Source organism: Aspergillus clavatus, genomic scaffold, assembly GCF_000002715.2.
Source record: "Aspergillus clavatus NRRL 1 1099423829805 genomic scaffold, whole genome shotgun sequence".
Classification (NCBI taxonomy): Eukaryota; Fungi; Ascomycota; class Eurotiomycetes; order Eurotiales; family Aspergillaceae; genus Aspergillus; species Aspergillus clavatus.
Genome location: NW_001517094.1, coordinates 974,550 through 995,917, shown reverse-complemented (window position 1 = coordinate 995,917; position 21,368 = coordinate 974,550). Strand labels below are relative to the sequence as shown.

The following is a 21,368-nucleotide window of genomic DNA, read 5'->3' as shown; positions in this document are numbered from 1 at the left end:
ATGTGTGGTTATTCCCTTGATCAGCTCCAACATGGCCACTGATCGAACGCCCAAGTATCGGCAGGAAATCCAGCAGGTATGTCGACGATGCCCATCCAGTCAATTCCTGCCCGGTCCTCTCAATGGCCTTGGGAGAAAGAGATATTTGGACTTGAAGCACAGGGATACCGTCATGCACCCAGTTCCTGGGCTGTCTGCGACCTTTCATGGTCGTTCGTTGCGTTGCTGGGTTCGGTATAGCATGTGCTTCAAGTCCATTTTGATCAATGTCTTCGCGCCCTCTGATAGTGCTTCGTCGCAAGGCTTGGGGGATCCAAGTATTGGGTTTTCTATGCTCAACACCTGGCCAAACATCTTCTTTTGCACACATCTACCCTGAAGCATCGAATTCCTACTTTCACATATTTTCATCGTCTTCCCCTTCCTATTCTCTACCTCTACACCCCTCTCAAGTCTGAAAGAGCGATGCCGCCTGGAAACGATTTGGTACTCTCAAGTGCTTCTTTTCGTCAACCGGCAGAGCTTCAACATGATGAGGATGAGCCATCTTTTTCCGATTCAGCCATGTCCTCTGAGTCGGATGATAGTTCAGACGAGACTATAATCTCCGGATCTGTGGACCCTCCGGAATCTCAAGAAACAGAGACTCGGGGTAGTGCTGGAGAAGAAATTGACCACCCTGACCTTGACTTTGGAACCATGGCGGATTTCAAGCACAAACTTGCTGACTTTCTTCGTCAGATGATGTTCGTCTCTGGGGAGACTGCCGAACCTTCTGTCGAAACAACAACCTTGATTGAAGAAATTGTCCGCCAGCAAGTTATTGAAATAGTATGGCCTCACCTCTATACGTCCTGGTAGTTTGACTAACAATTTTCTACAGCTCGTGCGAAGCACAACGTTAGCTGCGCGCCGTGGAGTCCGCGCCATCTCTACTGATGATTTAATATTCTTGATTCGACATGACAAGGCTAAAGTGTCGCGTCTCAAAACCTTTCTCTCCTGGAAAGATGTCCGTAAGAACGTCAAAGATTCCGACGACAAAGGCGGCGCCGATGCTGCGGACTTCGCAGGGGCCGATGATCCCATTGCTGGAGGCGTTGTCGCTGGACCCCAGGATGGGCCCTCTAAGCCTAAGAACAAAAGAGCGCGCGTTGGCCTTGCGTGGGATGTGAATAGCTTCTATTCCATCCAGGTGCCCGAACGTGAAGATGAAGAAGATGAAGAAGAAGAGGAGCAGAACTACGCCACCCTTCAGCGTCTTGCAGCAGCGGATGAGCGCACAAAACATATGACTAGGGAAGAATATGTGTTCTGGTCAGAATGCCGTCAAGCATCGTTCACCTACCGCAAAAGCAAGCGTTTCCGGGAGTGGGCTGGCTTTGGTATCGTGACAGAATCGAAACCCAATGACGATATCGTTGACATCCTCGGGTTCTTGACCTTTGAGATTGTCCAGACGCTCACGGAAGAAGCTCTCAAGGTCAAGGAACGCGAGGATCGTGAGAAGATTCGGCGAGGGGGGGCTGAGAGCGGAGCAGGTGAAAACAACAAGAAGCGTAAGCGCGAGACGGGTCTTTTCGATCCTCCTGAGGAGGGACGCACGCCAGTTGAACCTAGACATATTCGTGAGGCTTATCGTAAACTTCAAGCGACCCCGAACAAGAACATTGCGATGCTTCTTCACAATGGCCGTATCCCGCCTCGGATGCCTTTGAGATTGGTAGGTTTTTCGTACCTTCGGAACTGGGCTGGTACTGACATGCATTACAGATTTGATCTCCCTAACCCACCTCTTATTCTTTTTTGCGACTCAAGGCGTTTTGTTGTCCGGCGTCATTGTTATTTTGGGAGAAGCCATGCTACGATAGATACCCACAAGCCATGATTATTGTACGATACCAGATTGCTTCAATTGACACAGGGGCCTGTCCGACTAATTTGAACCACCCTCGAATCAGAATGAAATTTCACATTTGTTATTAACTGATCCGTACGACAGATTCATGCAGTATGAGAAGAAGAAAACCCGTAATAGATCGCCTAATTAGGAGATCGAAGCTCGTGATATCATAATTCGTCTTCAGCAGAATATTGACTTTATTGATGCGTGCGGCGCCCTGCGAACTGTCAGCACATATTGCACAACCCACCTTTGCGAGAGACCTCCAGATCTCCGAGTAAGGAGACAGAAAACACTCACATTCCGCCAACTCCTCCTCACTCAATTCCCTGATACTAGTGATCGCAGGGACATCACCCTTGGCAACGCTCTTGACCGTTTCCACGGCGCGCCCAAGCATCCCCTTACGCGCGAGCGCATACGTCGCCAGCTTCGCCTCGAGCTTGATCACCCCGATGCGGGGATCCTCGGGACCGCCATCATGCACGCCGTCGCCCAGATCACCCAGCCAGGCCTGCAGCGCCGGCGAGTAGTATTTCTTCACGGTCTCCTTGTCGGCGATGATGGCGGCTCTGCCGGAGATGGAGGCCCAGGAGCCGCTCACGGGGTCCAGGAAGGACATGTTGACTTCCTGCGGGTGGGCGGTCAGGTCCATGGTCTTGTTAGAGAAGAGGTTTGTGTGGAAGATGAGGTCGATGCCGCCGTTTTCCTGGAAGATGGGGTGTGGTTGTTAGCGTTCCTTGATCGTTTTGGTTTCGTAGGTGTTGCTTGTGGGCTGGGGAGGCTGAAGGATGTGAAGTACCTTTCCTGCGAGCGCCATACAGCGCGAGGTCAAGAGGTCCTTGTTGGAGATTTGCGTGGTCAGCATGCCGAACTTGGTCTCGGTGATGAAGTTGACCAGGTCCTCGACCTTCTGCGGTAGAGGGGGGTCTTCAAAGCTCTTGGCCTTGTAGGGGTCAATGGGCTTGTTGCCGGTGCTTGTGTTGATGGTGGAGGACATTGTGGTAGTGGTTGATGAGTAGTAGTTGATGTTGCTGTTGTTGTTGTTGTTGTTGGAAGATCAGTTGGGCTTGAGAGATGGAAGGTAGCTAGACGATTGTTGGAACTGGTGGGTTATATATAACACAACGGATAAGAGTATCATCGGATAAGTATTCTGATCACAGATTCGACTGACGTATCGTGAGCTCCTTAAAGGATCAGAGGAACAGGCCCATCCGGAATGTTGGTGATGATGATGATGTTGTTGTTGCATGCAAGCTGGCCCTGGCGTAGCAGTGACGTCAAGGCAGCAATCCCAATTCTGATTTCATCGAGATTTCCCAGTGAACATTATGCATAAACATAGAGGGACTGTGATCATTGCTTTTACGGGGTGATCAATATGGTAGATCGATAAAGAATTATCTATATAACTACAATACTGATCTACATAGAAGATGGGCTAGATTACTTAGTCCTGGTTGAAGTATACAGAAAGACTTTCTGCCAGCTACAAATCACCAATACCACAGACTATTTCAGATAGCTATCCACTTCTAAATTTATTCTCATTCAGGGTGCATATCCTTACATTAGAAGTATTCCTTGTAGGCTATCTATGCAGGTTTTGCACAGTAAGAGTGCTGCACATTAGGGCACATATGTAATATATACATAAAAACCCTTAGCTATCACTCAGTTCTTCAAAGTGAACAAATAACCACAACAAAGATGCCAGGAAGCGCTCAAGCCTCAAAGGTATGGCCTCATGTTGCTCATCCTCTGGGCCAAAACAGGGTCTCTGAAGAGCAGGGGCCAAGAAGTCTCGTGCTCTTATCACAATGCCAGCCCTGGAGCGGATTGTCGTCAGGTGCCAGGTAAACACCATTACAAAGCGTGAAAGCACTAATCAGGCTCTGAAAGACACAGCCTATAAGATCAGCATCAAACGGCACGAGAAGTTTGCTTCAGTCTTGAGCAACTCGCACACTTCAAGATGTAGCCACCACATGCTTAAGGTTTCCCCATTGTGCAAGGCACAGCAAAAGCAACCAAGAGACTCTGGAAAGAAGCCGCAGCTTAACTCTCAGTGTCCCAATGAGATGTTCGTCATCAACCTAGTATGAAGAGCGCAGATGCCTCAAGACTCACTCCGTATAAGGATAGAGCTTGGGCGAAGCCATGGGGTAATTCGACATTCCAGTGATGTCCATCGCACGGTATCTGGTATTGTTGGACAGATGGCACCGTGGATGCAGGTCCCAGGAGTATATCATGATGTCGTCCGGTAGTCCGTCAATGAATAAACCATCTGTGGCCGTCAGCGAGTGCTCAAGTATAACACCAACAGAAAGAGGCTGAATCTACCTCACAATGAGATTCCATAATAGGTTGATGCAAAGAGATATCAGCCCATGAACAAGTCCTACAGCAGACAAGAGTCAGCAATTATGAACACCACAGCATTTCATCGAGGCCTTGCAAGCCTCACGGTGATCGCTCCAGCACAGGAACTATCCTAGGAGGAAGACAAGGCAAACGGACCTTCATATCCCACATATTTGAGGAGCTTCACACGATCTTCCTTCTTCAGCCAGATGGGAACAAGATCCTTCTGGCACGTCCTGCCCTCAATGACCAGGCAGCCGCCTCTTCGCCGAGGGCATTCCCAATGGCGTCGTCTGCGTTCCATGATCCTCCGGATTCTTCGGTTGCAGAATGCCTCGTCTGTCCGAAAGGAGCACTTCTCCAAGGGACATTCCAGCTTATGTTCAAATCGCTGAACCAGCCAGTCGACCTTCAGATGCACGCCGGTATAGACCATAGAGTAGAAATGACGAGAAGTGTGTTTCAGGGCCAGCGCGTCAGGATAAGAAAGATACGAAGATATTTGAAAATGAAGCTCTGTGGGTAGACCCATAAGGAAATGCTTGGGGGAATGTTGTTGCTCTTCACATGGAGACTCCATGGTGGATTGATTGATTGATTAAGGGGGGAGGGGGAATGACTGGAAGAGAAGTGCTTGCTTTGAGAAGAAGGTCCAGAAGAAGCCAAAGACACCGACTTCAGCAGCTATATGAGATAGAATAGAGAATGGGAACCTTGACTTGAGCCCAGGACAAATATATACCAAGACAACAAAGGTGTTGCCTAGATCACTGAAGCAGAGCAACGTGGCTGCACAGCCATGGACAAAATGGATAGATAATACAAGGCGTTTCAACTATTTAAAGCAAAAAGCAAAGCACAGAGCGTCAAAAAAGGCAATTGAACGACGCCCTTGAGTCCCTCTCCTTCCTGTGTTTCCTGTCAAATGGGGGGGTTTCGGACGATTGGAGGATGATAGATGATCGTCCGCTATAAGATGAGGCTTGGAGCCACCCACATCACACAGCGTCTGTACTCTGTACACAAACGATCAATGTGAAACAAGTGGAAAATAGGTACATAGTCAAGATAGAGGGGAGGATGCGAGACTGAGACAGTATGATGCAGGATATCGATCTGCATTTCCCCTCATCTCATGTCTCATGTCCCATGAATCATGATACTTCGACTCGATAAAGGGTTACCTAGTCTGGAGTAGACTATCTACTATCTATCTATCTAGTAGTAGTCCCCTAGGATGAAAGTCAGATAACTGCGGATCTCACCGCCTGCCGCTTTTGGATAATCCTATCACCACCCATTCTTCAACGCTTCGAACTACATCCATTATTATTATTCGCCTCAATTTTAGAACACCTTAGGATCTACCTTACGTCACATCTGTCTATTTTCCAGACTTCCGTATCTGTATAAGATTACCAACCTCAGAAAAGAACAGAACCCCACACTCCCCAAAAGTGCTCCCTCACAAACTTCCTCTCACCATGGCCAGCAAAGGCAACACCGCATACGGCGCGCCCTCATCAGATACCGCCTTCCGCAAGACCTGGGACCGCGAAGAATACGCAAAAAAAGCCGCCGACGAAGAGACCAAGCGCAAGGAAGAAGGCAAGGCACGCTACGAGGCAAAGCTACTCGGCAAAAAATGGCACGCGCCGGTGGATTACAGCTCCCTCGAGGCGACGACATCCCGTAAGCAGCGGCTCGATGTTGCGTCGATGGTGGGAAAGACAACAATCGTGCCGGCGGGATCGGCAGTGGGCAAGAGAGGTCGCGGCGCTGGTTTTTACTGCTCCGACTGTGATCTCACCTTCAAGGACAACCTGCAGCTCGTGGAGCATTTGAACAGCAAACAGCATCTGATCGCCACCGGGCAGAGTGGGGAGGTTGTTCGGGCTGGGCTGGAGGATGTACGACAACGGTTGCGGTTCCTGGCTCATCAGAAGCGAGTTCGGGAGGCAGAGGAACGGCGGGCGTGGCAGCTGGATCTCGGGGAACGATTGAAGGATAGGGAGGAACAGGACGCCAAAGAAAGAGAGGAGAAGAGAAGGAAGAGGAATGAAAAGCGCCGGAAGGGTGGTGAGAACGGGATCAAACAGGAGGATGATGGTTGGGAAGGTCGACTGGGCATCATCGCATGACACAAGGCGTTTGGAAATGGGTCTTTTTGATTGCATCGGAAGGAGGGACACAGTTTGCAGTATACCCAGGCGTTTTATTCGTTTTTACTTTGGACCTCAGCTATCTTTTTCACTGACATAATTCTTCTAGCTCAGACAGAGCAAGGCATCGTGTTGACTGCGTTATGATATGGCAGATCGATTCAAATATAGTATCGCCGAATACTTCAAATAAAATAAAATAAAAGTGGTTATACAAAGACCCATTGTCCATTCGCCTAACACCAGCCCAAACCAGAATCCGAATGCCATGGCATATCAATCAATACATTCAATGCCTTCCAGTGCGTGCATCGCTCGAGCACCTTCCTTCTCAAATTGAGTAACCAGTCTTTCGCATTCACGCTTGAGCTTCTCTTCGCCGTTCTTAGCGTTCCAGAAAATCCATTCTTCGACTGTCATCTTCCTCTCAGGGCTAGTAAGGTCGCCTTTCAGGATGTTGAGACCAGCTCCAACATCGGTGTTCTCTTTATCGCTCATTGATGCATAGAGGACTTCATCGATATTGACAGGAGTCCATGGGTGTACGCTCTTCAATAGCCCGGTATTTGCATTTCGCTTCGATGGCGAGGGTGTGCTAGCCGCCAGAGGAATGCGAACTGCTTTCTCTTTGGATGGCGACGATAGAGGAGCTCGTGCTACTGATCGGTTCACAGTGGGGGGTTTGTTTTCAGCATCAGAGGACTGCGGCGACAAGGAAGGCGTGCTCTTCGATGTGGAAGGAAGGGGGGACACGGTATCGTTTCGCTGGATCCCAACGTGCACCCCAGTCCGCGGTGTCTTGTTGGAATTCGGCGTCCGTGTCTCCGCAATGGATTTTGCAAATTGTTTGTCCTGCGAAATATCACTAAATCTTTCGACTGTCTTGGGTGGTACTTTAGATGAGCGGCGACGGGCAGACGACTGGCTGAGATCTGGTGTATGCTCTGGCTGTGGCTCTCGCTCTGGCGACGGCGATGGCGCGAAATCCGGCTCCTGTTCTTGCTCCGACTCGATCTCCTGCTCTGGCTGATGTTCCAACTCTTGCGCATCTTGCTCGATGAGTTGTTCGGGTACAGGCTCGTCTGGTTGTGGGGATGTCTGTTTTTTGAGGCTGTTTCTTGTTTCCGACCTCTCGCTCGCACGGCTTTCACCCTTGGAAGAGTTTGAGTCCTCGACCTGACTAGTCTTCTTGGTCTTACCTGTTGAGGACTTCTTCTTTGCTTTCTTCACCTGCGGCTCGTCGTCCGTTGGTTGGTCTTTGACATCTAGCCCTGTATTTCTCGTCGTGATCTCCACAGACAAAAAAGATTCATGTCTGCGATCAGGCTCATCATCTGCAGTGTCATTGCGTGACTTTGAGCGACGTTTAGGCTGCTCGGAAACTTTGTCTTCGGATTCCCTTGTTTCTTTTAAGGATTTTGACTTGGTTGTAGACTTAGTAGAGTTTGGTTTTTCGAGCGGTATTTCAGCTTCGATTGATCGTTTGTAGACAAATTCATCGTCATCCGAGGGTACCGGCTGCTCCATAGATTGATCAACGGCATCATAGGACGCCTTGGGAGACTCTTCAACTGTCTTCTTGGCTTTCTTCCTGGATTTGGATTTCTTCGGGAGCGGTTGTGTCTCTGCAGGAGCTGCTTCGGTCATCGCCTCAACCCTGTCGAGATTGGGCTCAATCACCGCGTCAATCTCAGAGTCTTGTGATACATGGGTTTCTAGAGCTGCCTTTGCCAGGGATGAGGTCTCTGACACCTTACGAGCTTTAGAAGATGTCTTTTTCTTAGTAGTAGTGCGGCCCTTCTTGGATTCCTCTTCGCGGGAAATCCTGTCATCCTCCTCGCGCTCACCAGTGGGGGTGGTGTCTCTCTGAACGCTCTCCTCTCGCTGAGCGGTACTGTTGCGTGATTTGGTTGCTCTCTCCTTAGCGGGCGGTTCGGAATGGCGATCGGTTTCGGGAATCACAATGTTCGACTCGTCTCTGTCCATTTCCTCGCTCGTTCTCTTCTTGCCTCTGATGGCTCGCTTCGATTTCGGCTGCTCGGGCTCGACATATTCGGCGGGGTCCACATCCATCTGGCTGTCAACGTCCACTGCGTCATCTTTCTTGGACTTGGCGCTCTTTGATTTAGACTTGGAGGACTTCTTCGTTGTTTTCGTCTTGGCCACTGGCTGAGGTATCTCATCTCCGTCCATCGGATCGTCAAGCCCGACTGTGGGTGCTTCAGAGACTGTAGACTGAGTTGAGAGGCGCGATGAAGCCTTGGAGACACGCGATTTCTTCGATCGGGATCCTTTCGATTTCTTGCCGGGGGGCTGTGCAAAGACGAAAAAAGAACAATCGGCTGAGCGTCGGTAATGTTCATCGCTGGGGAAGTCAATAGCAGCAAAGAAGGAAGGAGCGACAAGATACTGACTAGGGATCATCCTTGGGTTCCCAGCCGTCCAGGGACAGTTTACAATAAGCGCAACTGGCTAAATCATTGCTCTCCTCAGTCGGGCAGAAGTACCAACCACCTTCCACCATCTGTTTCAAGCGAGGGATATTAGATTGCAAATTCATGATCACATGGTCGCCTTGTCGTGATAAAAGATGTTATGCACGCTACCTTTTCAGACTGGCAAACCCATCCCCGCTTCCCATCGTGAGGCCACTGTTCACCAAAAGTGGCTTGTCTTGCCCGTGCTATGTTGTCGCTTGTTGGGTCCTCAATCTCCGCGGGATTCGAGCTATGTTGCTCAATGTCCATCATGATAGCCCATCCGCAGTCTTGGGAATGCTTAAGATGCTCCGTCACCGGGTTATCCTCCGCTTCCCATCCATCGAGCGCGCGCTGACACAAATAACATGTCGTATTATCCGGGTTCGTCTCATATGGATTGTAGTAGAAGCCTGCGTGCGCAAGCTATGGACTGGAAGTCAGTCACAGCACGGAAAATCGGATTATTTTATGGGAAGTAGTACATCAGCTGGTGAGGGCCTGCTATGCGGCCAGGAAATGGGCTTCACGGCTTTTGCGCTTGATGTCCGCCGTCTTTCTGGATGGAGAACCAGGTCGAAGCTGGCCAGACGGGCGGCGAAAGTCTCCATTTCATGAATCATTGTTGGAAAATATACAGACGCATTGAGAAATTGTCGTGATAGAGAATCAAGAAGTGCTGTACATTAGATACATCTAAGTTCGCAGTCGCGGTTGTAATTGTCTGCGACGGTTGCTAAGTGGGGAGTGCGCTCTGTTTACAGTCTTGTTTGGGTCAAGTAGTCAGACGCGGTTGAGGAACACGGTAACACGTGACTGGGGCTTCGTGGGTTCGCATAAGCTGAAGGATTGTAGTCTTCTCACAGAATATCAGGGGACACGAATTGTCTACACTTTGGAGATAGGAGAAGACAATCTAGATTGGTATGTCGCACTATTTGCAGGCATTGTATCTCCTCAGCAATCATATCGCATCTTCTGTTGTTTATCTACAGGCGGTGAACGTTGCTATATCGCGCTTTAAAAAGCTTTGCTTCTTGGCTTGTAGTTTTATCTAGGGCCAACTCTAATGTCTTCTAAACCCCCGATGGTCTAGTTGGATATGGCGTTCGGCTGTAATGTAAAGTGTAACCGAAAGGTCGCCGGCTCGATTCCGGCTCGGGGGACTACAAGACTTCTTTTTTTTCTCGATTCTTATTCGAAGTCCTTTCCCTTCCCTCTCGATTGTATCTTTTTATTAAAAATTTGAAAGTAATCGTTTTTCTGCTAGGCTTGGAAGCAAGGATAACAAATAAAAGGAACACAAAGTGGCCCTGGATTCCTACAAGGCACACTCCCACCGACAATCTGCTGGTATGTGACTCCAATACTCCGTACAGCGGAATAAAACATACAGCCATGCTTGCCCTTCCTCCTCGCCGCTACTGCTGCCTTCAGGCTAGTTGTTATGTCCACATACACTAGCCTCGGTATTGGCTGGCATATTTGAACTGGCAGAGACAAGACTGTCACAGGCGAGACAGGGTATGTGAGAGTGATATCTGCGTCACTGTCCACATCTCATAGAGGACAATCCCCAGATACCCCCAATCTATTACCCAGGAAGCCTTTTGGTTGTTGAGAAGCTCAGGAGCTGGATACTCTAGCGTTCTAGCCTTCTAGGTATAATGTGATCTCCATCCCTGTCCTTCATTCCTTCCAATCTGAGAAGTGCGGGGTTGCATAGACTAACATGACTAGAGGGATCTAGAAAAATGCTCTCTGGCTTTAGAGAGGCAAAAGTGATACATTTATCATGCAGATATTCTAATATGCAAACCAGCTCCGCAGCATAGAATCTAGCCTTGCCAATGTCAAAGAAATTGTCTCTTTGTAAGTGGTCAAAGAGATATCCATTACTAGCCATTGGTGAAGGGAGGCTCATTGAGCCATTTGCCGCTTGAAAAGCAAACTTGAGCGGTGCGATGAAATGGTGGTGGATCGCGGACTAGAGGCTGAGGCTTTGTGCCATATCGATGTCCATGTTAGATTCAAGAACAGCATCATCGTCAACAATGTCAATTATTCTCATGCCATAGCTTCGATTTGTGTCTTTATTTTTAACATGAATGGGATCTAGATCACCATGGCTACTTTCACTATGGACACCCCACACTTCCCATGTCTCCAAGAGTTCTATTCTCTTCTCCGTGTAGGAGATTCCAAGTTGCACTCTCCCCATACCATTCTGATGATCATACCACTTTGGAACCGGAGCCTGAGCTTCCAGGAACGGGTCTATATTGACCGACCCAAGAAATATGATTTGGTGCTTGTATCTCCTCGCCGGCATCGACGCATCGAAGTTGCTGTTCTTGACGAACAAGGACACAGTCAATTCAGAAGAAGCAGAGGCAGGGATCTCAAATTTCACTGGTTTGCGCCATGCTGCCCATTTGCATGCGCCATTATACCGCGTAACCGCCCATCGCCTCGGTAGAGGCCTGGACCCCTTCATATTCAGCAACCGCGTAGGGCATCCATCGCTCCCACACTTCCGAGTCGGTAAGGGTCTCTCTCCAAATCAGATATCTTGAACAGGCCCGAGTTTGGGTTGTATGGTAGCCTCAGACGCTCAGAGAGGCTGGATTTAACAGTCAGGATTTCTGGTCCAAATAGCTTGGGTGTCTGGTCACACATAAAACCGTCGGTCTGGCTTGTATCGAATGATTTGAGCATTGACTCCTTGCACCGTTCTATTCTGAGCGGAGGGAAGAGGGAATATGTGAGGATCTTAATAACCTGATCAGGTGCCTGCATCGACAAAGTTGGGAGTGGATGGTTTGTTTATACTCATGGCTGCTGAAAGACTATGGCTTGTAGAGACACGTGGTTTGATCTATGACCACCGAAAATACATGGGTGTGTGCAAGCGGTCAATTAGCTAGTTCGAGGCGATATATAATACTATCTTCGCAACGGTCGTCCGTATCCCTTTAGAATGTTCAGGTCATTCACTACCCCAAAACCCACACAGACCAGAGTCAGGGTCCTAGTTATACAGCTGTTTGCCTTGTAGAAAGGACAGTGATACTTCGATACGAGCTTCTGTAAGTGCATCTGCGCAAGAGTGGTGCATATCCCTTGATATGACTAGAAACCAGAGATAATCGCTTCACGTCAGTGATAGAACGACTTGTATAGTTTTCAACACACGCGGAGTAGAATAGTGATGTGCTACTTGTTTGGGACGCGTCTATACTAGAAGCTCTTTTCGTGGAGATGTCAGCTCATGGCATGGTGCCAATGTAATTTATAAGATGGTCTGGAGTGACAAAGTAAGATACCAGGCGGTATAAAGTACCTACTATGGACAACAGCATCTTCCCAGCCTGGACGGAAGACAAGCTGCTGAGCTTGGATATAGAGCCAAACAGGGGGTTTAGGTTGTCTACCTAGGTGTCCAGCCAGCCGTCATCTCTTCAACCCCTGATGGTCTAGTTGGATATGGCGTTCGGCTGTAATAGAATAATTGTAACCGAAAGGTCGCCGGCTCGATTCCGGCTCGGGGGACTACGAGATATTTTTTTTTACCCATGCCAGCTATTCAAAATCCTGAACATAGGTGCTCTGTTTATTAAAGGTCCGTCGACTACCTGCTGAATATAGATGTGTATTGCCTTGATGTTGCTCGACGCGGTAAACCCCCAACTCCATGCACAGTGTATAAAAAAGGCTTGAGGATTGGAACCAGATAGGGCCTCAAGCGTTGTGTATACTTTAGTCGGATCAAAACATACTCTCACTAGTCGAAGAGGAGAAGCATCTACGTAGTGAAATTCAAGTTGCCTTGACTCTGTGCACACTTAAATGTCTATACATGTGTCGCGGCAAGGGGGTGGGCCTCAACGAGATCGGGCTGTGATGCATCCGCATGTCTGTGCATGTAGCTAATGTCCGGCGGAATGTATCAGTGTCAATGTCTTCATTCTGCCACCTGGTCGGGGATAAGACACTCGTCTCAAGGCGTCCAATGATGTAGGATTAAAACGGAGGTCCTGCTGGGATACGTAAGTGAGGAAGAGTAAAAAAAGAGGAGAAAAACAATTCTCTGAGTCCCCCGAGCCGGAATCGAGCCGGCGACCTTTCGGTTACAATTATTCTATTACAGCCGAACGCCATATCCAACTAGACCATCAGGGGTTGAAGAGATATTTTACGACGGGGTGCTTTGGTTCATCTATAGGGTGTACTTTTTAAGCGAGAGATCATGCATGTATGGCTTATGCGTCAAATCAATGTAGACTCTCCAGACCAAATTTCACCATACTCTTCAAAAACACCCTTATAATTTGATCAAGAGGGCGTCAAACTTGAGATTGAGCAGAACCCATAGCATTCTTCGGCTCGACCGGGGGGGCAAACGCATATTGATATTCGTTTTGTTGTTGCTTGCGTTTTGCATCGAAGCCTTCGCCGAGCCGACCCACCTGTCTATCCCACGCATCGCTGCACCTCAACCCTCCGGATACACAGGCAAAAAAAAAAGAAACAAGTGACCAGAAATAGGACAGACAAAAAGAAGATCCTGATCCCCCGAGCCGGAATCGAGCCGGCGACCTTTCGGTTACAATTCCCATTACAGCCGAACGCCATATCCAACTAGACCATCAGGGGTTGTGAGGATATCTAGATAGATATCCTCTTGACCTATGTTCCTTCCGGCTGACGTGAGATTGCTCCAGTGTATGGGTGTTTTTGGGCCTTGTGGACAGATCATCTCGGTCTTGCGAGTTGCGGCATGGTCCAGGATCGACCGTGGAAAGTTCCATCTTTTGCTGGCCTAGGGTAGACCGTCCGAGTCCGACAAATGAACCGGTGCCGTGACGAAGATCATACGGAGTAGACAATGGCAATGGAGCTTGGGAGCGATTAGGGTGGTGGACTGGTGGTAGTGGTACAGACTGCAGCCTGCCGGCCAGCCGGCCTGCACAACGTAATCCGCGAAAATCCTTCGTCAAGGGTCATGATCCTGATTGACCAGCCACCGGGCATCTCAGAAGAACTTAAGCGCCAATGCGATCTTCGACGGTATGGGGTTGATTCGGTATATGTCTCATCTCTTGGGACTTGATTTTGGTGATTGAGGGGTGGTTGTCGAACTGTCCAGAGCTGCAGACATAGGTTGGCGAAATTGGTAAGAGTTAGAGAACAACAGGGGGGTAGGGGGGGGGATAAAAGCAAAAATAAACAAAAAGATAACCATTTGTCCCCCGAGCCGGAATCGAGCCGGCGACCTTTCGGTTACACTTTACGTTACAGCCGAACGCCATATCCAACTAGACCATCGGGGGTTTTCTGGTTGAGGGCTTTCAATTTATTGTGGTTACATATAAGATATTTAGTAGTGTTGCAACCAACTGACGTATCTCAATGTTTATGGCGCTTCCGTTTCATTCATTGCATAAAGAGCATAATCTTGTAGTCCAACAATGCAGCAGCTAAGCATGTCGGAGATAAAATAAACCTATCATTCCCGTCAAATGCCTATTTAGAATCATGGTGCATGTGGAATCGTTGACTGTCACTTGGTTGGCGTCATATGATCTGATATATATTTGTCTCTGACACTCTTGGTGTGTCTCAGCGGATACATTCCAATCCCTCCCTGAAATGTTTCCGTCTCGAATGTCGACATGTCGCTTGGTATGAAGTTGCTCCACTGTGTATACCTATCATACCGGAAACGCTCCCCCCAGAAGAGGTAGTAGTAAAGTCGCACTGGAAGTCTCTCGACAGCTCCAATGAACGGCATGATCAATATATGCCATACGGTGAAGGTGTATTGAGTAATGAATCCGCCAAACCGGATCCAAATATGAGTACGAGGCTGCGGTAGAATACCCACAATAGCCAGGAGCATGAGATGACCGCCTGCTTACTGAAGTATCCGAACAAAGACACAGCAACTGCCTTAACATATTTATTAACTGGGTCATAAATCCCGCTAACCAACTAACCAGGCAATACTCCAAGCCAGACCTGAAAGCGCCATGCCGACGCCATCGCTATAACGCAAAGTAAACAAAAGTAACCTGCCAAACCAAAAAACCCAGGTCCAAAAGCCAATCCAAGGATAACATCACTCCAAGAGGATGAAGCAAAGAGATGCCACGTATTCATACACGAGAGAAGGTTGTTTCAGAATCCGCAAGATCTATGTGTCTCTCGAGAGAAGCCCGCCAACATCCTGGAGCTCCACATCATGGGCTCCCTCAAGGACCGGGGCATGGTTATCTGAGTGAGAGCGATACGGAGGGACTGGATCCGCCTGATTTCCGAGGTGGAAATTGGAGCTTATTCGGCGTCCGACAGAGAAGCTACGGCTGGTCAGCCCCCCGGGCCGCGAGAAATTCTGCGGAGAGTTATGTGGTGGAGACAAATGGTTGTTTCCCACGTTTGGGATTGGGGCAGAAAGTAGGCCTCCCACATCCTGCAGAAAAGCCCTGCTACCGCTACGGTATCGGTGCGAGTCCGGACTCAACCCGTGATCGCGCGCAGTACCAGAAGGGGCATGAGAAGCGGGTGTCGAGGTGTCCGACAGGAGTCCGCCGACATCAAAAATGGAGACCTTGCTGGGTGAAGACATGGCCCCGTCGTTGGATCTATTGGGAGGGATTTTGTTGGTTTCGATGTACTCATGGGGGCTGACTTTCAGCTCCAAACTACCAGTAGTCGACGTGCCATCGTCGGATTCCATCGAATGACGACCCTTGCTGAAAGACCAGTTCGGATCCACTGTCCCCGTACGGGCTGTGAAGGGATGATAAGGGACGGCAACTGGGGCTGGGCGGGGAGCTCTGGTGTCTGACTGGCAAAGCTCAGGGTTGAGTCGAATTCCCAAATCGCCAGCAAGATCCGAGTCACTGCCCCACTGATGATGGGTGATGGTTGTACGCCGCATGGTGCTCTGATCCACACTCTCGCTCACCGAAGCGGAACCGATGTCTTTCTTGAACTTGGGCTTCTTGACACCCTTATCGCGAACGAAAGAGCCGATCACCACCGCGTTCGAAACGGCAGTGGCAGCTAGAATTTCCAGCGACGCCAAGAGGGATCGATATTGCTGCGAGCCGTTGTGCCAGATCACCGATGGGACGCGATAGCAAGTGATGCCGACCAGGATCAAAGACAAGGCGAAGAGAATTGCAAGGAACGCCTTGCGCTTTACGGGCATATGGGTCATCAGAACCAGTGGAATGGGGAAGGCGACCAGAAGAAGATCGGTGACGACATCGCATGCCCCCATTGTGATCAGGTTGGCGTAACCCAGGCGACATTGTGGTCCTGGATCTGGGATAACCTGCCAGTAATGGTCGAAGGGATGGCACTCGGCGAGCGTCGCAATCAACACTGCAATCAACGTCGACGCCAGAAAATAGTAGATGATCTGGAGAAAGATCCGAAGCGATCGGCGCCAGATCATTCCCGCAACTCGTTTCAGAAATTCACATACGGTGAATTTAGCAGTCCAGATACTGTGTGATCAAGAAGGATAGAGTTAGTATTGCCTCGAGCAGAGAAGCGACAATCGGATCCGGGGATGCCGTACAAAATAGCATAGAATATACGAGCAGCAAGAACCAACTTGCTGCCGATCTCTCTTTGATGTATATCCTCGGCCGTCAGCCCGGCGGTTTTCGTATTGTTGGTGCCATAGAGCAAGATCACATGGACCAAGGCCATTCGAATAAACAGCGGGATGATGCTGGCCATCATCACCCTATCTTCGGGAAAGAAGCGCTCTGTCCGAATATAGCGACCGCAGACACGGGTAATGATGATGGCGAGGGAGAAACCGGTGGCCCACCAGCTCACCAGCAGCGTGGGGTGAGTGTCTAATCGGGTCTGTAGATCTGGGGGAGTCTCCGCATAGATCCCCCGCGGATCCAGCATCGATAGCTGTGCATCCATAACCGCTGCGCCGCCTCCGAAGAGGGGCCAGGGACTAATAGAGGGCAAGGGCGCCTTGTTCCTGTCCCGCGGTCAACCAGCGATGAATAAATCGGGAGAATATGCCGTGTGGATTCGACGCGTCCAGATCCTATTCACATCACTGAGCTGAAGTATCATTGAGGACCACGGGTCGAACCCAGAGCACGTGCGCGCAACTCTGGGGAAACGATGTGGGGAGAGAGCAGGCGCCAGGCAGAGCAAGGTGAGTGAAATGGTACTGGAGACTGGGGAGAGTTGGAGAAATCGAAGGGACGATTGGAAGATGTTAGGTTCCAGAAAGGATTGTTTAATGAAGAAGAGATGAATGAAAGATGATGTGATTGTCTTGTGTGAATGGCACTTCCCAACAATGATGGATGATATCAGCCGTGTCTGCTCTGGGAAATCAATGACACAACAAATACGAGAGGAGACGAGACGGACTGATCTGACAATGGAGAGAAACAAAGACCACCAGAAGCGTCGGATGCACCGCCGCTTTTTTTTTTTTTTTTTTTTTTTTATATAAAGGACGTTGATCCTGCTGATATATATATGAACGAAGAAGAGCTTCGATAGACTATCTACTACCAATCCCGGCGAGGGGCCTTTAGGAAGCTAAAGGAACTGGCTGACTCTTGGGAGTTGGGAATCTGGATGGCTTGGGAAACCTGGTTGCGCGATGAGCGCCATGCAAAGAGAAGCCCTGGTGGAGATTAAGAGATCAACCCAACCGTCGACTCGAGCCATTTTATTTTACCAAGATAATCACGATCGAATCAACGGGATTGGACGATGTCGAACTTAACCTACCTAGTTAGTCCCCGCGAGGATTTTCTCTCTAACAGTCCAACTATCTAACACCTCAGGTACCAGAGTTCAAAAGGCTAGAGGAGATAAACCAGGATTCGGAAGATAACGCCTGGGGGGGAGGAGGCTGGCCCCGACAGAGCAGACGACTTTCGGTTGCTGATTGATCGGGGGTGAGAAGGGAGCTCGTGTGATGGGACAAAAGGGAGAGGAAGAGAGAGAGAGAGAGAGAGAGAGAGAGAGAGACAGAGACAGAGAGAGAGGAAGAGGAGGAGAAAACAGAAAATGGCAAGGTGAGACTCGGACCACTGGAAGAGGCCAAGTCCCAGAGGGTCAGAGTTTGGAGATAAGTTGGTGGTAACTAATTCGACCAGCCAGGAGGACGCGATAGAGTCAGGGAAGAATTGATGGCGCAGGTGATGGCGTTCTTTTGGAGACTCGAGTCCAAATCAAATCAGGCCTCCCCTCAAGCTTTCCAACCGAGGATGGATGGATTATCTCTCAAGTCTCAGTCCTGGGAATCAATCAATCCATGATGGGATATGGACTGAGAGCTTTCCCTGATCGCTCACTAATTTTCCTTGACTCGCATGATTGATAGTGAGCAAGCAAACATGATTGCGCTCGTGCTTTTCTGATGGACTGCAAGCCATTATTTGAATGACAATTAGCGGAGATAATAATATGTGGTCGATTTCTAGAGTGATGGACTAGCACATACGCATGCAGATTGGATTGCAGACGCTGACTTCCTCGTGTTATTATTCCGCAGCCGGACTGATTGCTCTTCTCCGTCGTAGGTTTGGACTTTTCTTTTGGAGTGAAGTTACCCGATACTACGGAGTAGAGTTTGGACGGTTGGACTAGTCTGACTGACTAGGTATCTTCCACTTGGTTACAACTTACTGTGTACTGCTCCGTAGATACAAGATATCTCGACCATGGGTGATACCCGCTTGGCTCATTTTGGGGCTGCGAGAATGCTTGACTCTGTAGATACTAATGCAATGCAATGTTAGGACTGCGTGGCAACCATCGAGGTCAAATCCCTACTACGTTGATTTAAATCTAGTCCGTGTCACGGTCGACTGATCCATCGCGAAACCCTGCGTCTGTGACACTGACACCACAACCCTTCTGCCAGGCCCATCACCCATTCTCCACGTGGAAAATGCTGACTGCTGTGAGTTTGTGCGATAAACCTAAGACAGATAATCAATCTGGGTGGTTGAGAGAGATGGAGAGAGTACTTCGTAGCATCATCGCCGATCGCGACCCACGAATCCGCAGGAGTAGAACAAACAAACGAACACTCGAATGTGATAGAGGCCGCGAGACAGAGATAACCTCATTGATTCGAGGATACCTAGACTCCTCTCCGAGTCCCTTGTCCTCCGGAGTCCGTACTGCTCTAGTTCTGTTGACTAGTTGGCCTTGGACGAGATAATCGATTCACTCCCAGTGCGTCTGTCTGACTCTGAGACAATCTCTCGACCCTTGCCCTGAGCTAACTGCTAAGCCCATGCAGGCATGCACAGACGGACATGACTCGTCCGGGTCGTACCTGATCTCACTTTCCAACTCTTGACTTTTCCCAAGTACCAGGGGAGATAAGAGTCCAAATGCGAGACATTTGTTGTTGTACAGGGTGGGCCGACTATCACTGCTAGTCCTAGTCCTAGATAACTAGTAGACACCTAAATAGATAGTAGTAGTTGAGCTTGAGCTTATCTGTGTTCTGGACCTTGGACTCTGGTTTCCAGGACCCTGCCATCACAGGGCCGGTTTCCTGTGAATTCGGAGGTTACCGATGGTAAGTATCAGGTGTGCGCACTTATCCCTGTCGGGTAGTCTGGCTGTGCATCGGATCCCAGCTACTGGACCAGATCGAGGAGAGGGGGGAAATGCGAAGAATCTCATAAATCTATAGGTAGGCTAGGCTATAAAAGAAAAGCTCCCCCAAAACACAGCAATGGTCGATAATCAGGCAACAACTTGACTAGCTTCGTTCTCCTTGTTCAACTCGTCTTGGACCGATGGGATTTCCATGCCTTTCAGGATCCTGTCAAGCACATCGCGCAGCTCCTGCAGGAACCGGGTGACCTCCGCCTCGGTTCCGACTGTGATGCGCAGGCAGCCCTCGCATCCGAGCTCCTTGCCTCGGAACCGCACCACGACACCGCGCTTCTCCGCCATGGCCTCGTAGGCGGCCAGGGCGACGACATTGCTGGGCTTCCCCCCTACGCTGGCGGGCTTATCCAGCATCTCCACGAGAAGGAAATTGGATGCCTGTCCGCCGAGCAGGCGGCCCACACCGGGGATCTGGGGGAGCTCTTGTACCATCCGGTCGCGCTGAGCGATGATCTGTTCCCGGTACTGGCGCATGACGGCCATGTTCTTGGGTGCCAATGCGGCGGTCGCGATCGCGCTCGTCGGGCTGGAGATGTTGTAGGGGGCCTTGAGGCTGTTCAGCAGCCGAGCAATCTCCGGACTCGCGAACGCAACTCCGAGACGGATACCCGCAAGTCCAAAAGCCTTGCTCAGCGTCTGCATGACCACCAAATTTGGCCATTCATTCACCCACTCGGCCAGACTGGACCCTTCGGGTGCAAAGTCAATGTATGCCTCGTCCACCACCACCACTCCGTTCCATGTGGGGTGCTCCAGCACCTTCTGGATATCCTCCTTCTTGATCAAGTTCGCCGTGGGGTTGCCAGGCGAGCAGATGTACACCAACTTTATCGCAGAGTCCGCTGATAATTTTTCGCTGATCAGATCTGGCTGCAGTTGGAATCCATTGTTGACGTCCAGAGGCACCTTCACAATCTCGACGTCGTTGACATCGGCGCTGACTGCATACATGCCATAGGTGGGAGGGCATGTGAGAATCTTATCCTTTCCGGGGACGCAAAAGCATCTCAAAAGGGCATCGATGGCCTCGTCGGATCCGACACCAACAAACATGTTCTCCGGGCCCAACTCCTTCGGAGTGTGGACGTGGGTATTGCGGACCTTGCAAAACAGCTTCTTCAGTTCAACCTGGTGTCTGCGACCATATGACCCTGTCAGCTCGTCCATCTGCCCGTGCGTGTGTAGAAATGCGACCGTAGAAAATATTGCGCTTACGGGTCAGGGTATCTATTCAGTCCCAGGAAATCAATGTCTGGCTTTGAAGACCCCGTGGAATCTCCAGTCACCGTAGATTCCGCTAGGGCGCCTTCGGAGTCCAGAGCAAGTCCAGGGCCGTATGCATTTTCGTTCGCATCGAGCAAGATGTTTGTCCCGTCATCTTTGTAGTCACTGAGTTGTTAGGTCCTGGAGCGGCCAAGTGAAGAGATGGTTCAAGGGATGAGCATACTCTCTTGCGCAGCGGTAAGGCTGCAATTTCAGGATATTTGGCCGCGCGCATTTGGAAAGATCGAACGGTGATGTTCTTGTAGCCATTGTGACGGTTTGAATGATGGAATGATGAGAATTTTTGAGATCTCAAGGTGGTGGGGGGAACGGCGGGGAGATGGGAAAGTTGATCACCTCCGGAACCCGGTGTCGGAATCCGTGACTCGACTCTGCGACGAATGACTCAAAGGATTCTATCCCGCTGTCGTGCACCACTCTATACCATTTCTCTTATTTATGTAATTTGATATGCATGCAGCTGATGATCGGATACGA

General features: G+C 49.7%; 7 protein-coding genes and 5 non-coding genes across 12 annotated transcripts, besides 4 other annotated features; 4 read left to right on the top strand and 8 right to left on the bottom strand.

Moving 5' to 3' along the window:
• Nucleotides 1-31: 31 nt before the first annotated feature.
• Nucleotides 32-1,779, top strand: ACLA_021440 (transcriptional regulator SPT3; the record flags this gene model as incomplete). The annotated part of the gene is made up of 4 exons (XM_001268855.1): nucleotides 32-76; nucleotides 742-831; nucleotides 884-1,723; nucleotides 1,774-1,779. The coding sequence occupies 4 exons, from the start codon at nucleotides 32-34 to the stop codon at nucleotides 1,777-1,779; spliced, it is 981 nt and encodes a 326-aa protein (XP_001268856.1).
• A 321-nt stretch (nucleotides 1,780-2,100) lies between these two features.
• Nucleotides 2,101-2,903, bottom strand: ACLA_021430 (blue light-inducible protein Bli-3; the record flags this gene model as incomplete). The annotated part of the gene is made up of 3 exons (XM_001268854.1): nucleotides 2,101-2,120; nucleotides 2,204-2,612; nucleotides 2,706-2,903. 3 exons carry the CDS (start codon nucleotides 2,901-2,903, stop codon nucleotides 2,101-2,103), a joined length of 627 nt encoding a protein of 208 aa, XP_001268855.1.
• A 24-nt stretch (nucleotides 2,904-2,927) lies between these two features.
• Nucleotides 2,928-2,958: a microsatellite.
• A 1,199-nt stretch (nucleotides 2,959-4,157) lies between these two features.
• ACLA_021420 (F-box domain protein) lies at nucleotides 4,158-4,853 on the bottom strand (the record flags this gene model as incomplete). The annotated part of the gene is made up of 3 exons (XM_001268853.1): nucleotides 4,158-4,196; nucleotides 4,258-4,310; nucleotides 4,430-4,853. 3 exons carry the CDS (start codon nucleotides 4,851-4,853, stop codon nucleotides 4,158-4,160), a joined length of 516 nt encoding a protein of 171 aa, XP_001268854.1.
• Nucleotides 4,854-5,757: 904 nt separating this feature from the next.
• ACLA_021410 (U4/U6-U5 snRNP complex subunit SNU23) lies at nucleotides 5,758-6,414 on the top strand (the record flags this gene model as incomplete). The annotated part of the gene is made up of 1 exon (XM_001268852.1): nucleotides 5,758-6,414. The coding sequence occupies one exon, from the start codon at nucleotides 5,758-5,760 to the stop codon at nucleotides 6,412-6,414; it is 657 nt and encodes a 218-aa protein (XP_001268853.1).
• A 297-nt stretch (nucleotides 6,415-6,711) lies between these two features.
• Nucleotides 6,712-9,535, bottom strand: ACLA_021400 (baculoviral IAP repeat-containing protein; the record flags this gene model as incomplete). Its single annotated transcript, XM_001268851.1, has 4 exons — nucleotides 6,712-8,800; nucleotides 8,850-8,959; nucleotides 9,042-9,338; nucleotides 9,398-9,535. 4 exons carry the CDS (start codon nucleotides 9,533-9,535, stop codon nucleotides 6,712-6,714), a joined length of 2,634 nt encoding a protein of 877 aa, XP_001268852.1.
• Nucleotides 9,536-9,993: 458 nt separating this feature from the next.
• On the top strand, nucleotides 9,994-10,078 carry ACLA_021390. Its single transcript has one exon. It is a non-coding gene; the product is annotated as a tRNA-Tyr (tRNA).
• A 2,299-nt stretch (nucleotides 10,079-12,377) lies between these two features.
• ACLA_021380 lies at nucleotides 12,378-12,464 on the top strand. The gene has a single exon. It is a non-coding gene; the product is annotated as a tRNA-Tyr (tRNA).
• A 543-nt stretch (nucleotides 12,465-13,007) lies between these two features.
• On the bottom strand, nucleotides 13,008-13,094 carry ACLA_021370. The gene has a single exon. It is a non-coding gene; the product is annotated as a tRNA-Tyr (tRNA).
• A 389-nt stretch (nucleotides 13,095-13,483) lies between these two features.
• Nucleotides 13,484-13,568, bottom strand: ACLA_021360. The gene has a single exon. It is a non-coding gene; the product is annotated as a tRNA-Tyr (tRNA).
• Nucleotides 13,569-14,160: 592 nt separating this feature from the next.
• On the bottom strand, nucleotides 14,161-14,245 carry ACLA_021350. Its single transcript has one exon. It is a non-coding gene; the product is annotated as a tRNA-Tyr (tRNA).
• An 863-nt stretch (nucleotides 14,246-15,108) lies between these two features.
• ACLA_021340 (putative integral membrane protein Pth11-like) lies at nucleotides 15,109-16,865 on the bottom strand (the record flags this gene model as incomplete). Its single annotated transcript, XM_001268850.1, has 2 exons — nucleotides 15,109-16,429; nucleotides 16,504-16,865. 2 exons carry the CDS (start codon nucleotides 16,863-16,865, stop codon nucleotides 15,109-15,111), a joined length of 1,683 nt encoding a protein of 560 aa, XP_001268851.1.
• A 520-nt stretch (nucleotides 16,866-17,385) lies between these two features.
• Nucleotides 17,386-17,409: a microsatellite.
• Nucleotides 17,410-17,899: 490 nt separating this feature from the next.
• Nucleotides 17,900-17,965: a microsatellite.
• Nucleotides 17,911-17,959: a microsatellite.
• A 1,714-nt stretch (nucleotides 17,966-19,679) lies between the features above and the next one.
• ACLA_021330 (histidinol-phosphate transaminase) lies at nucleotides 19,680-21,140 on the bottom strand (the record flags this gene model as incomplete). Its single annotated transcript, XM_001268849.1, has 3 exons — nucleotides 19,680-20,742; nucleotides 20,823-20,996; nucleotides 21,055-21,140. 3 exons carry the CDS (start codon nucleotides 21,138-21,140, stop codon nucleotides 19,680-19,682), a joined length of 1,323 nt encoding a protein of 440 aa, XP_001268850.1.
• Between the last annotated feature and the right edge of the window lie 228 nt (nucleotides 21,141-21,368).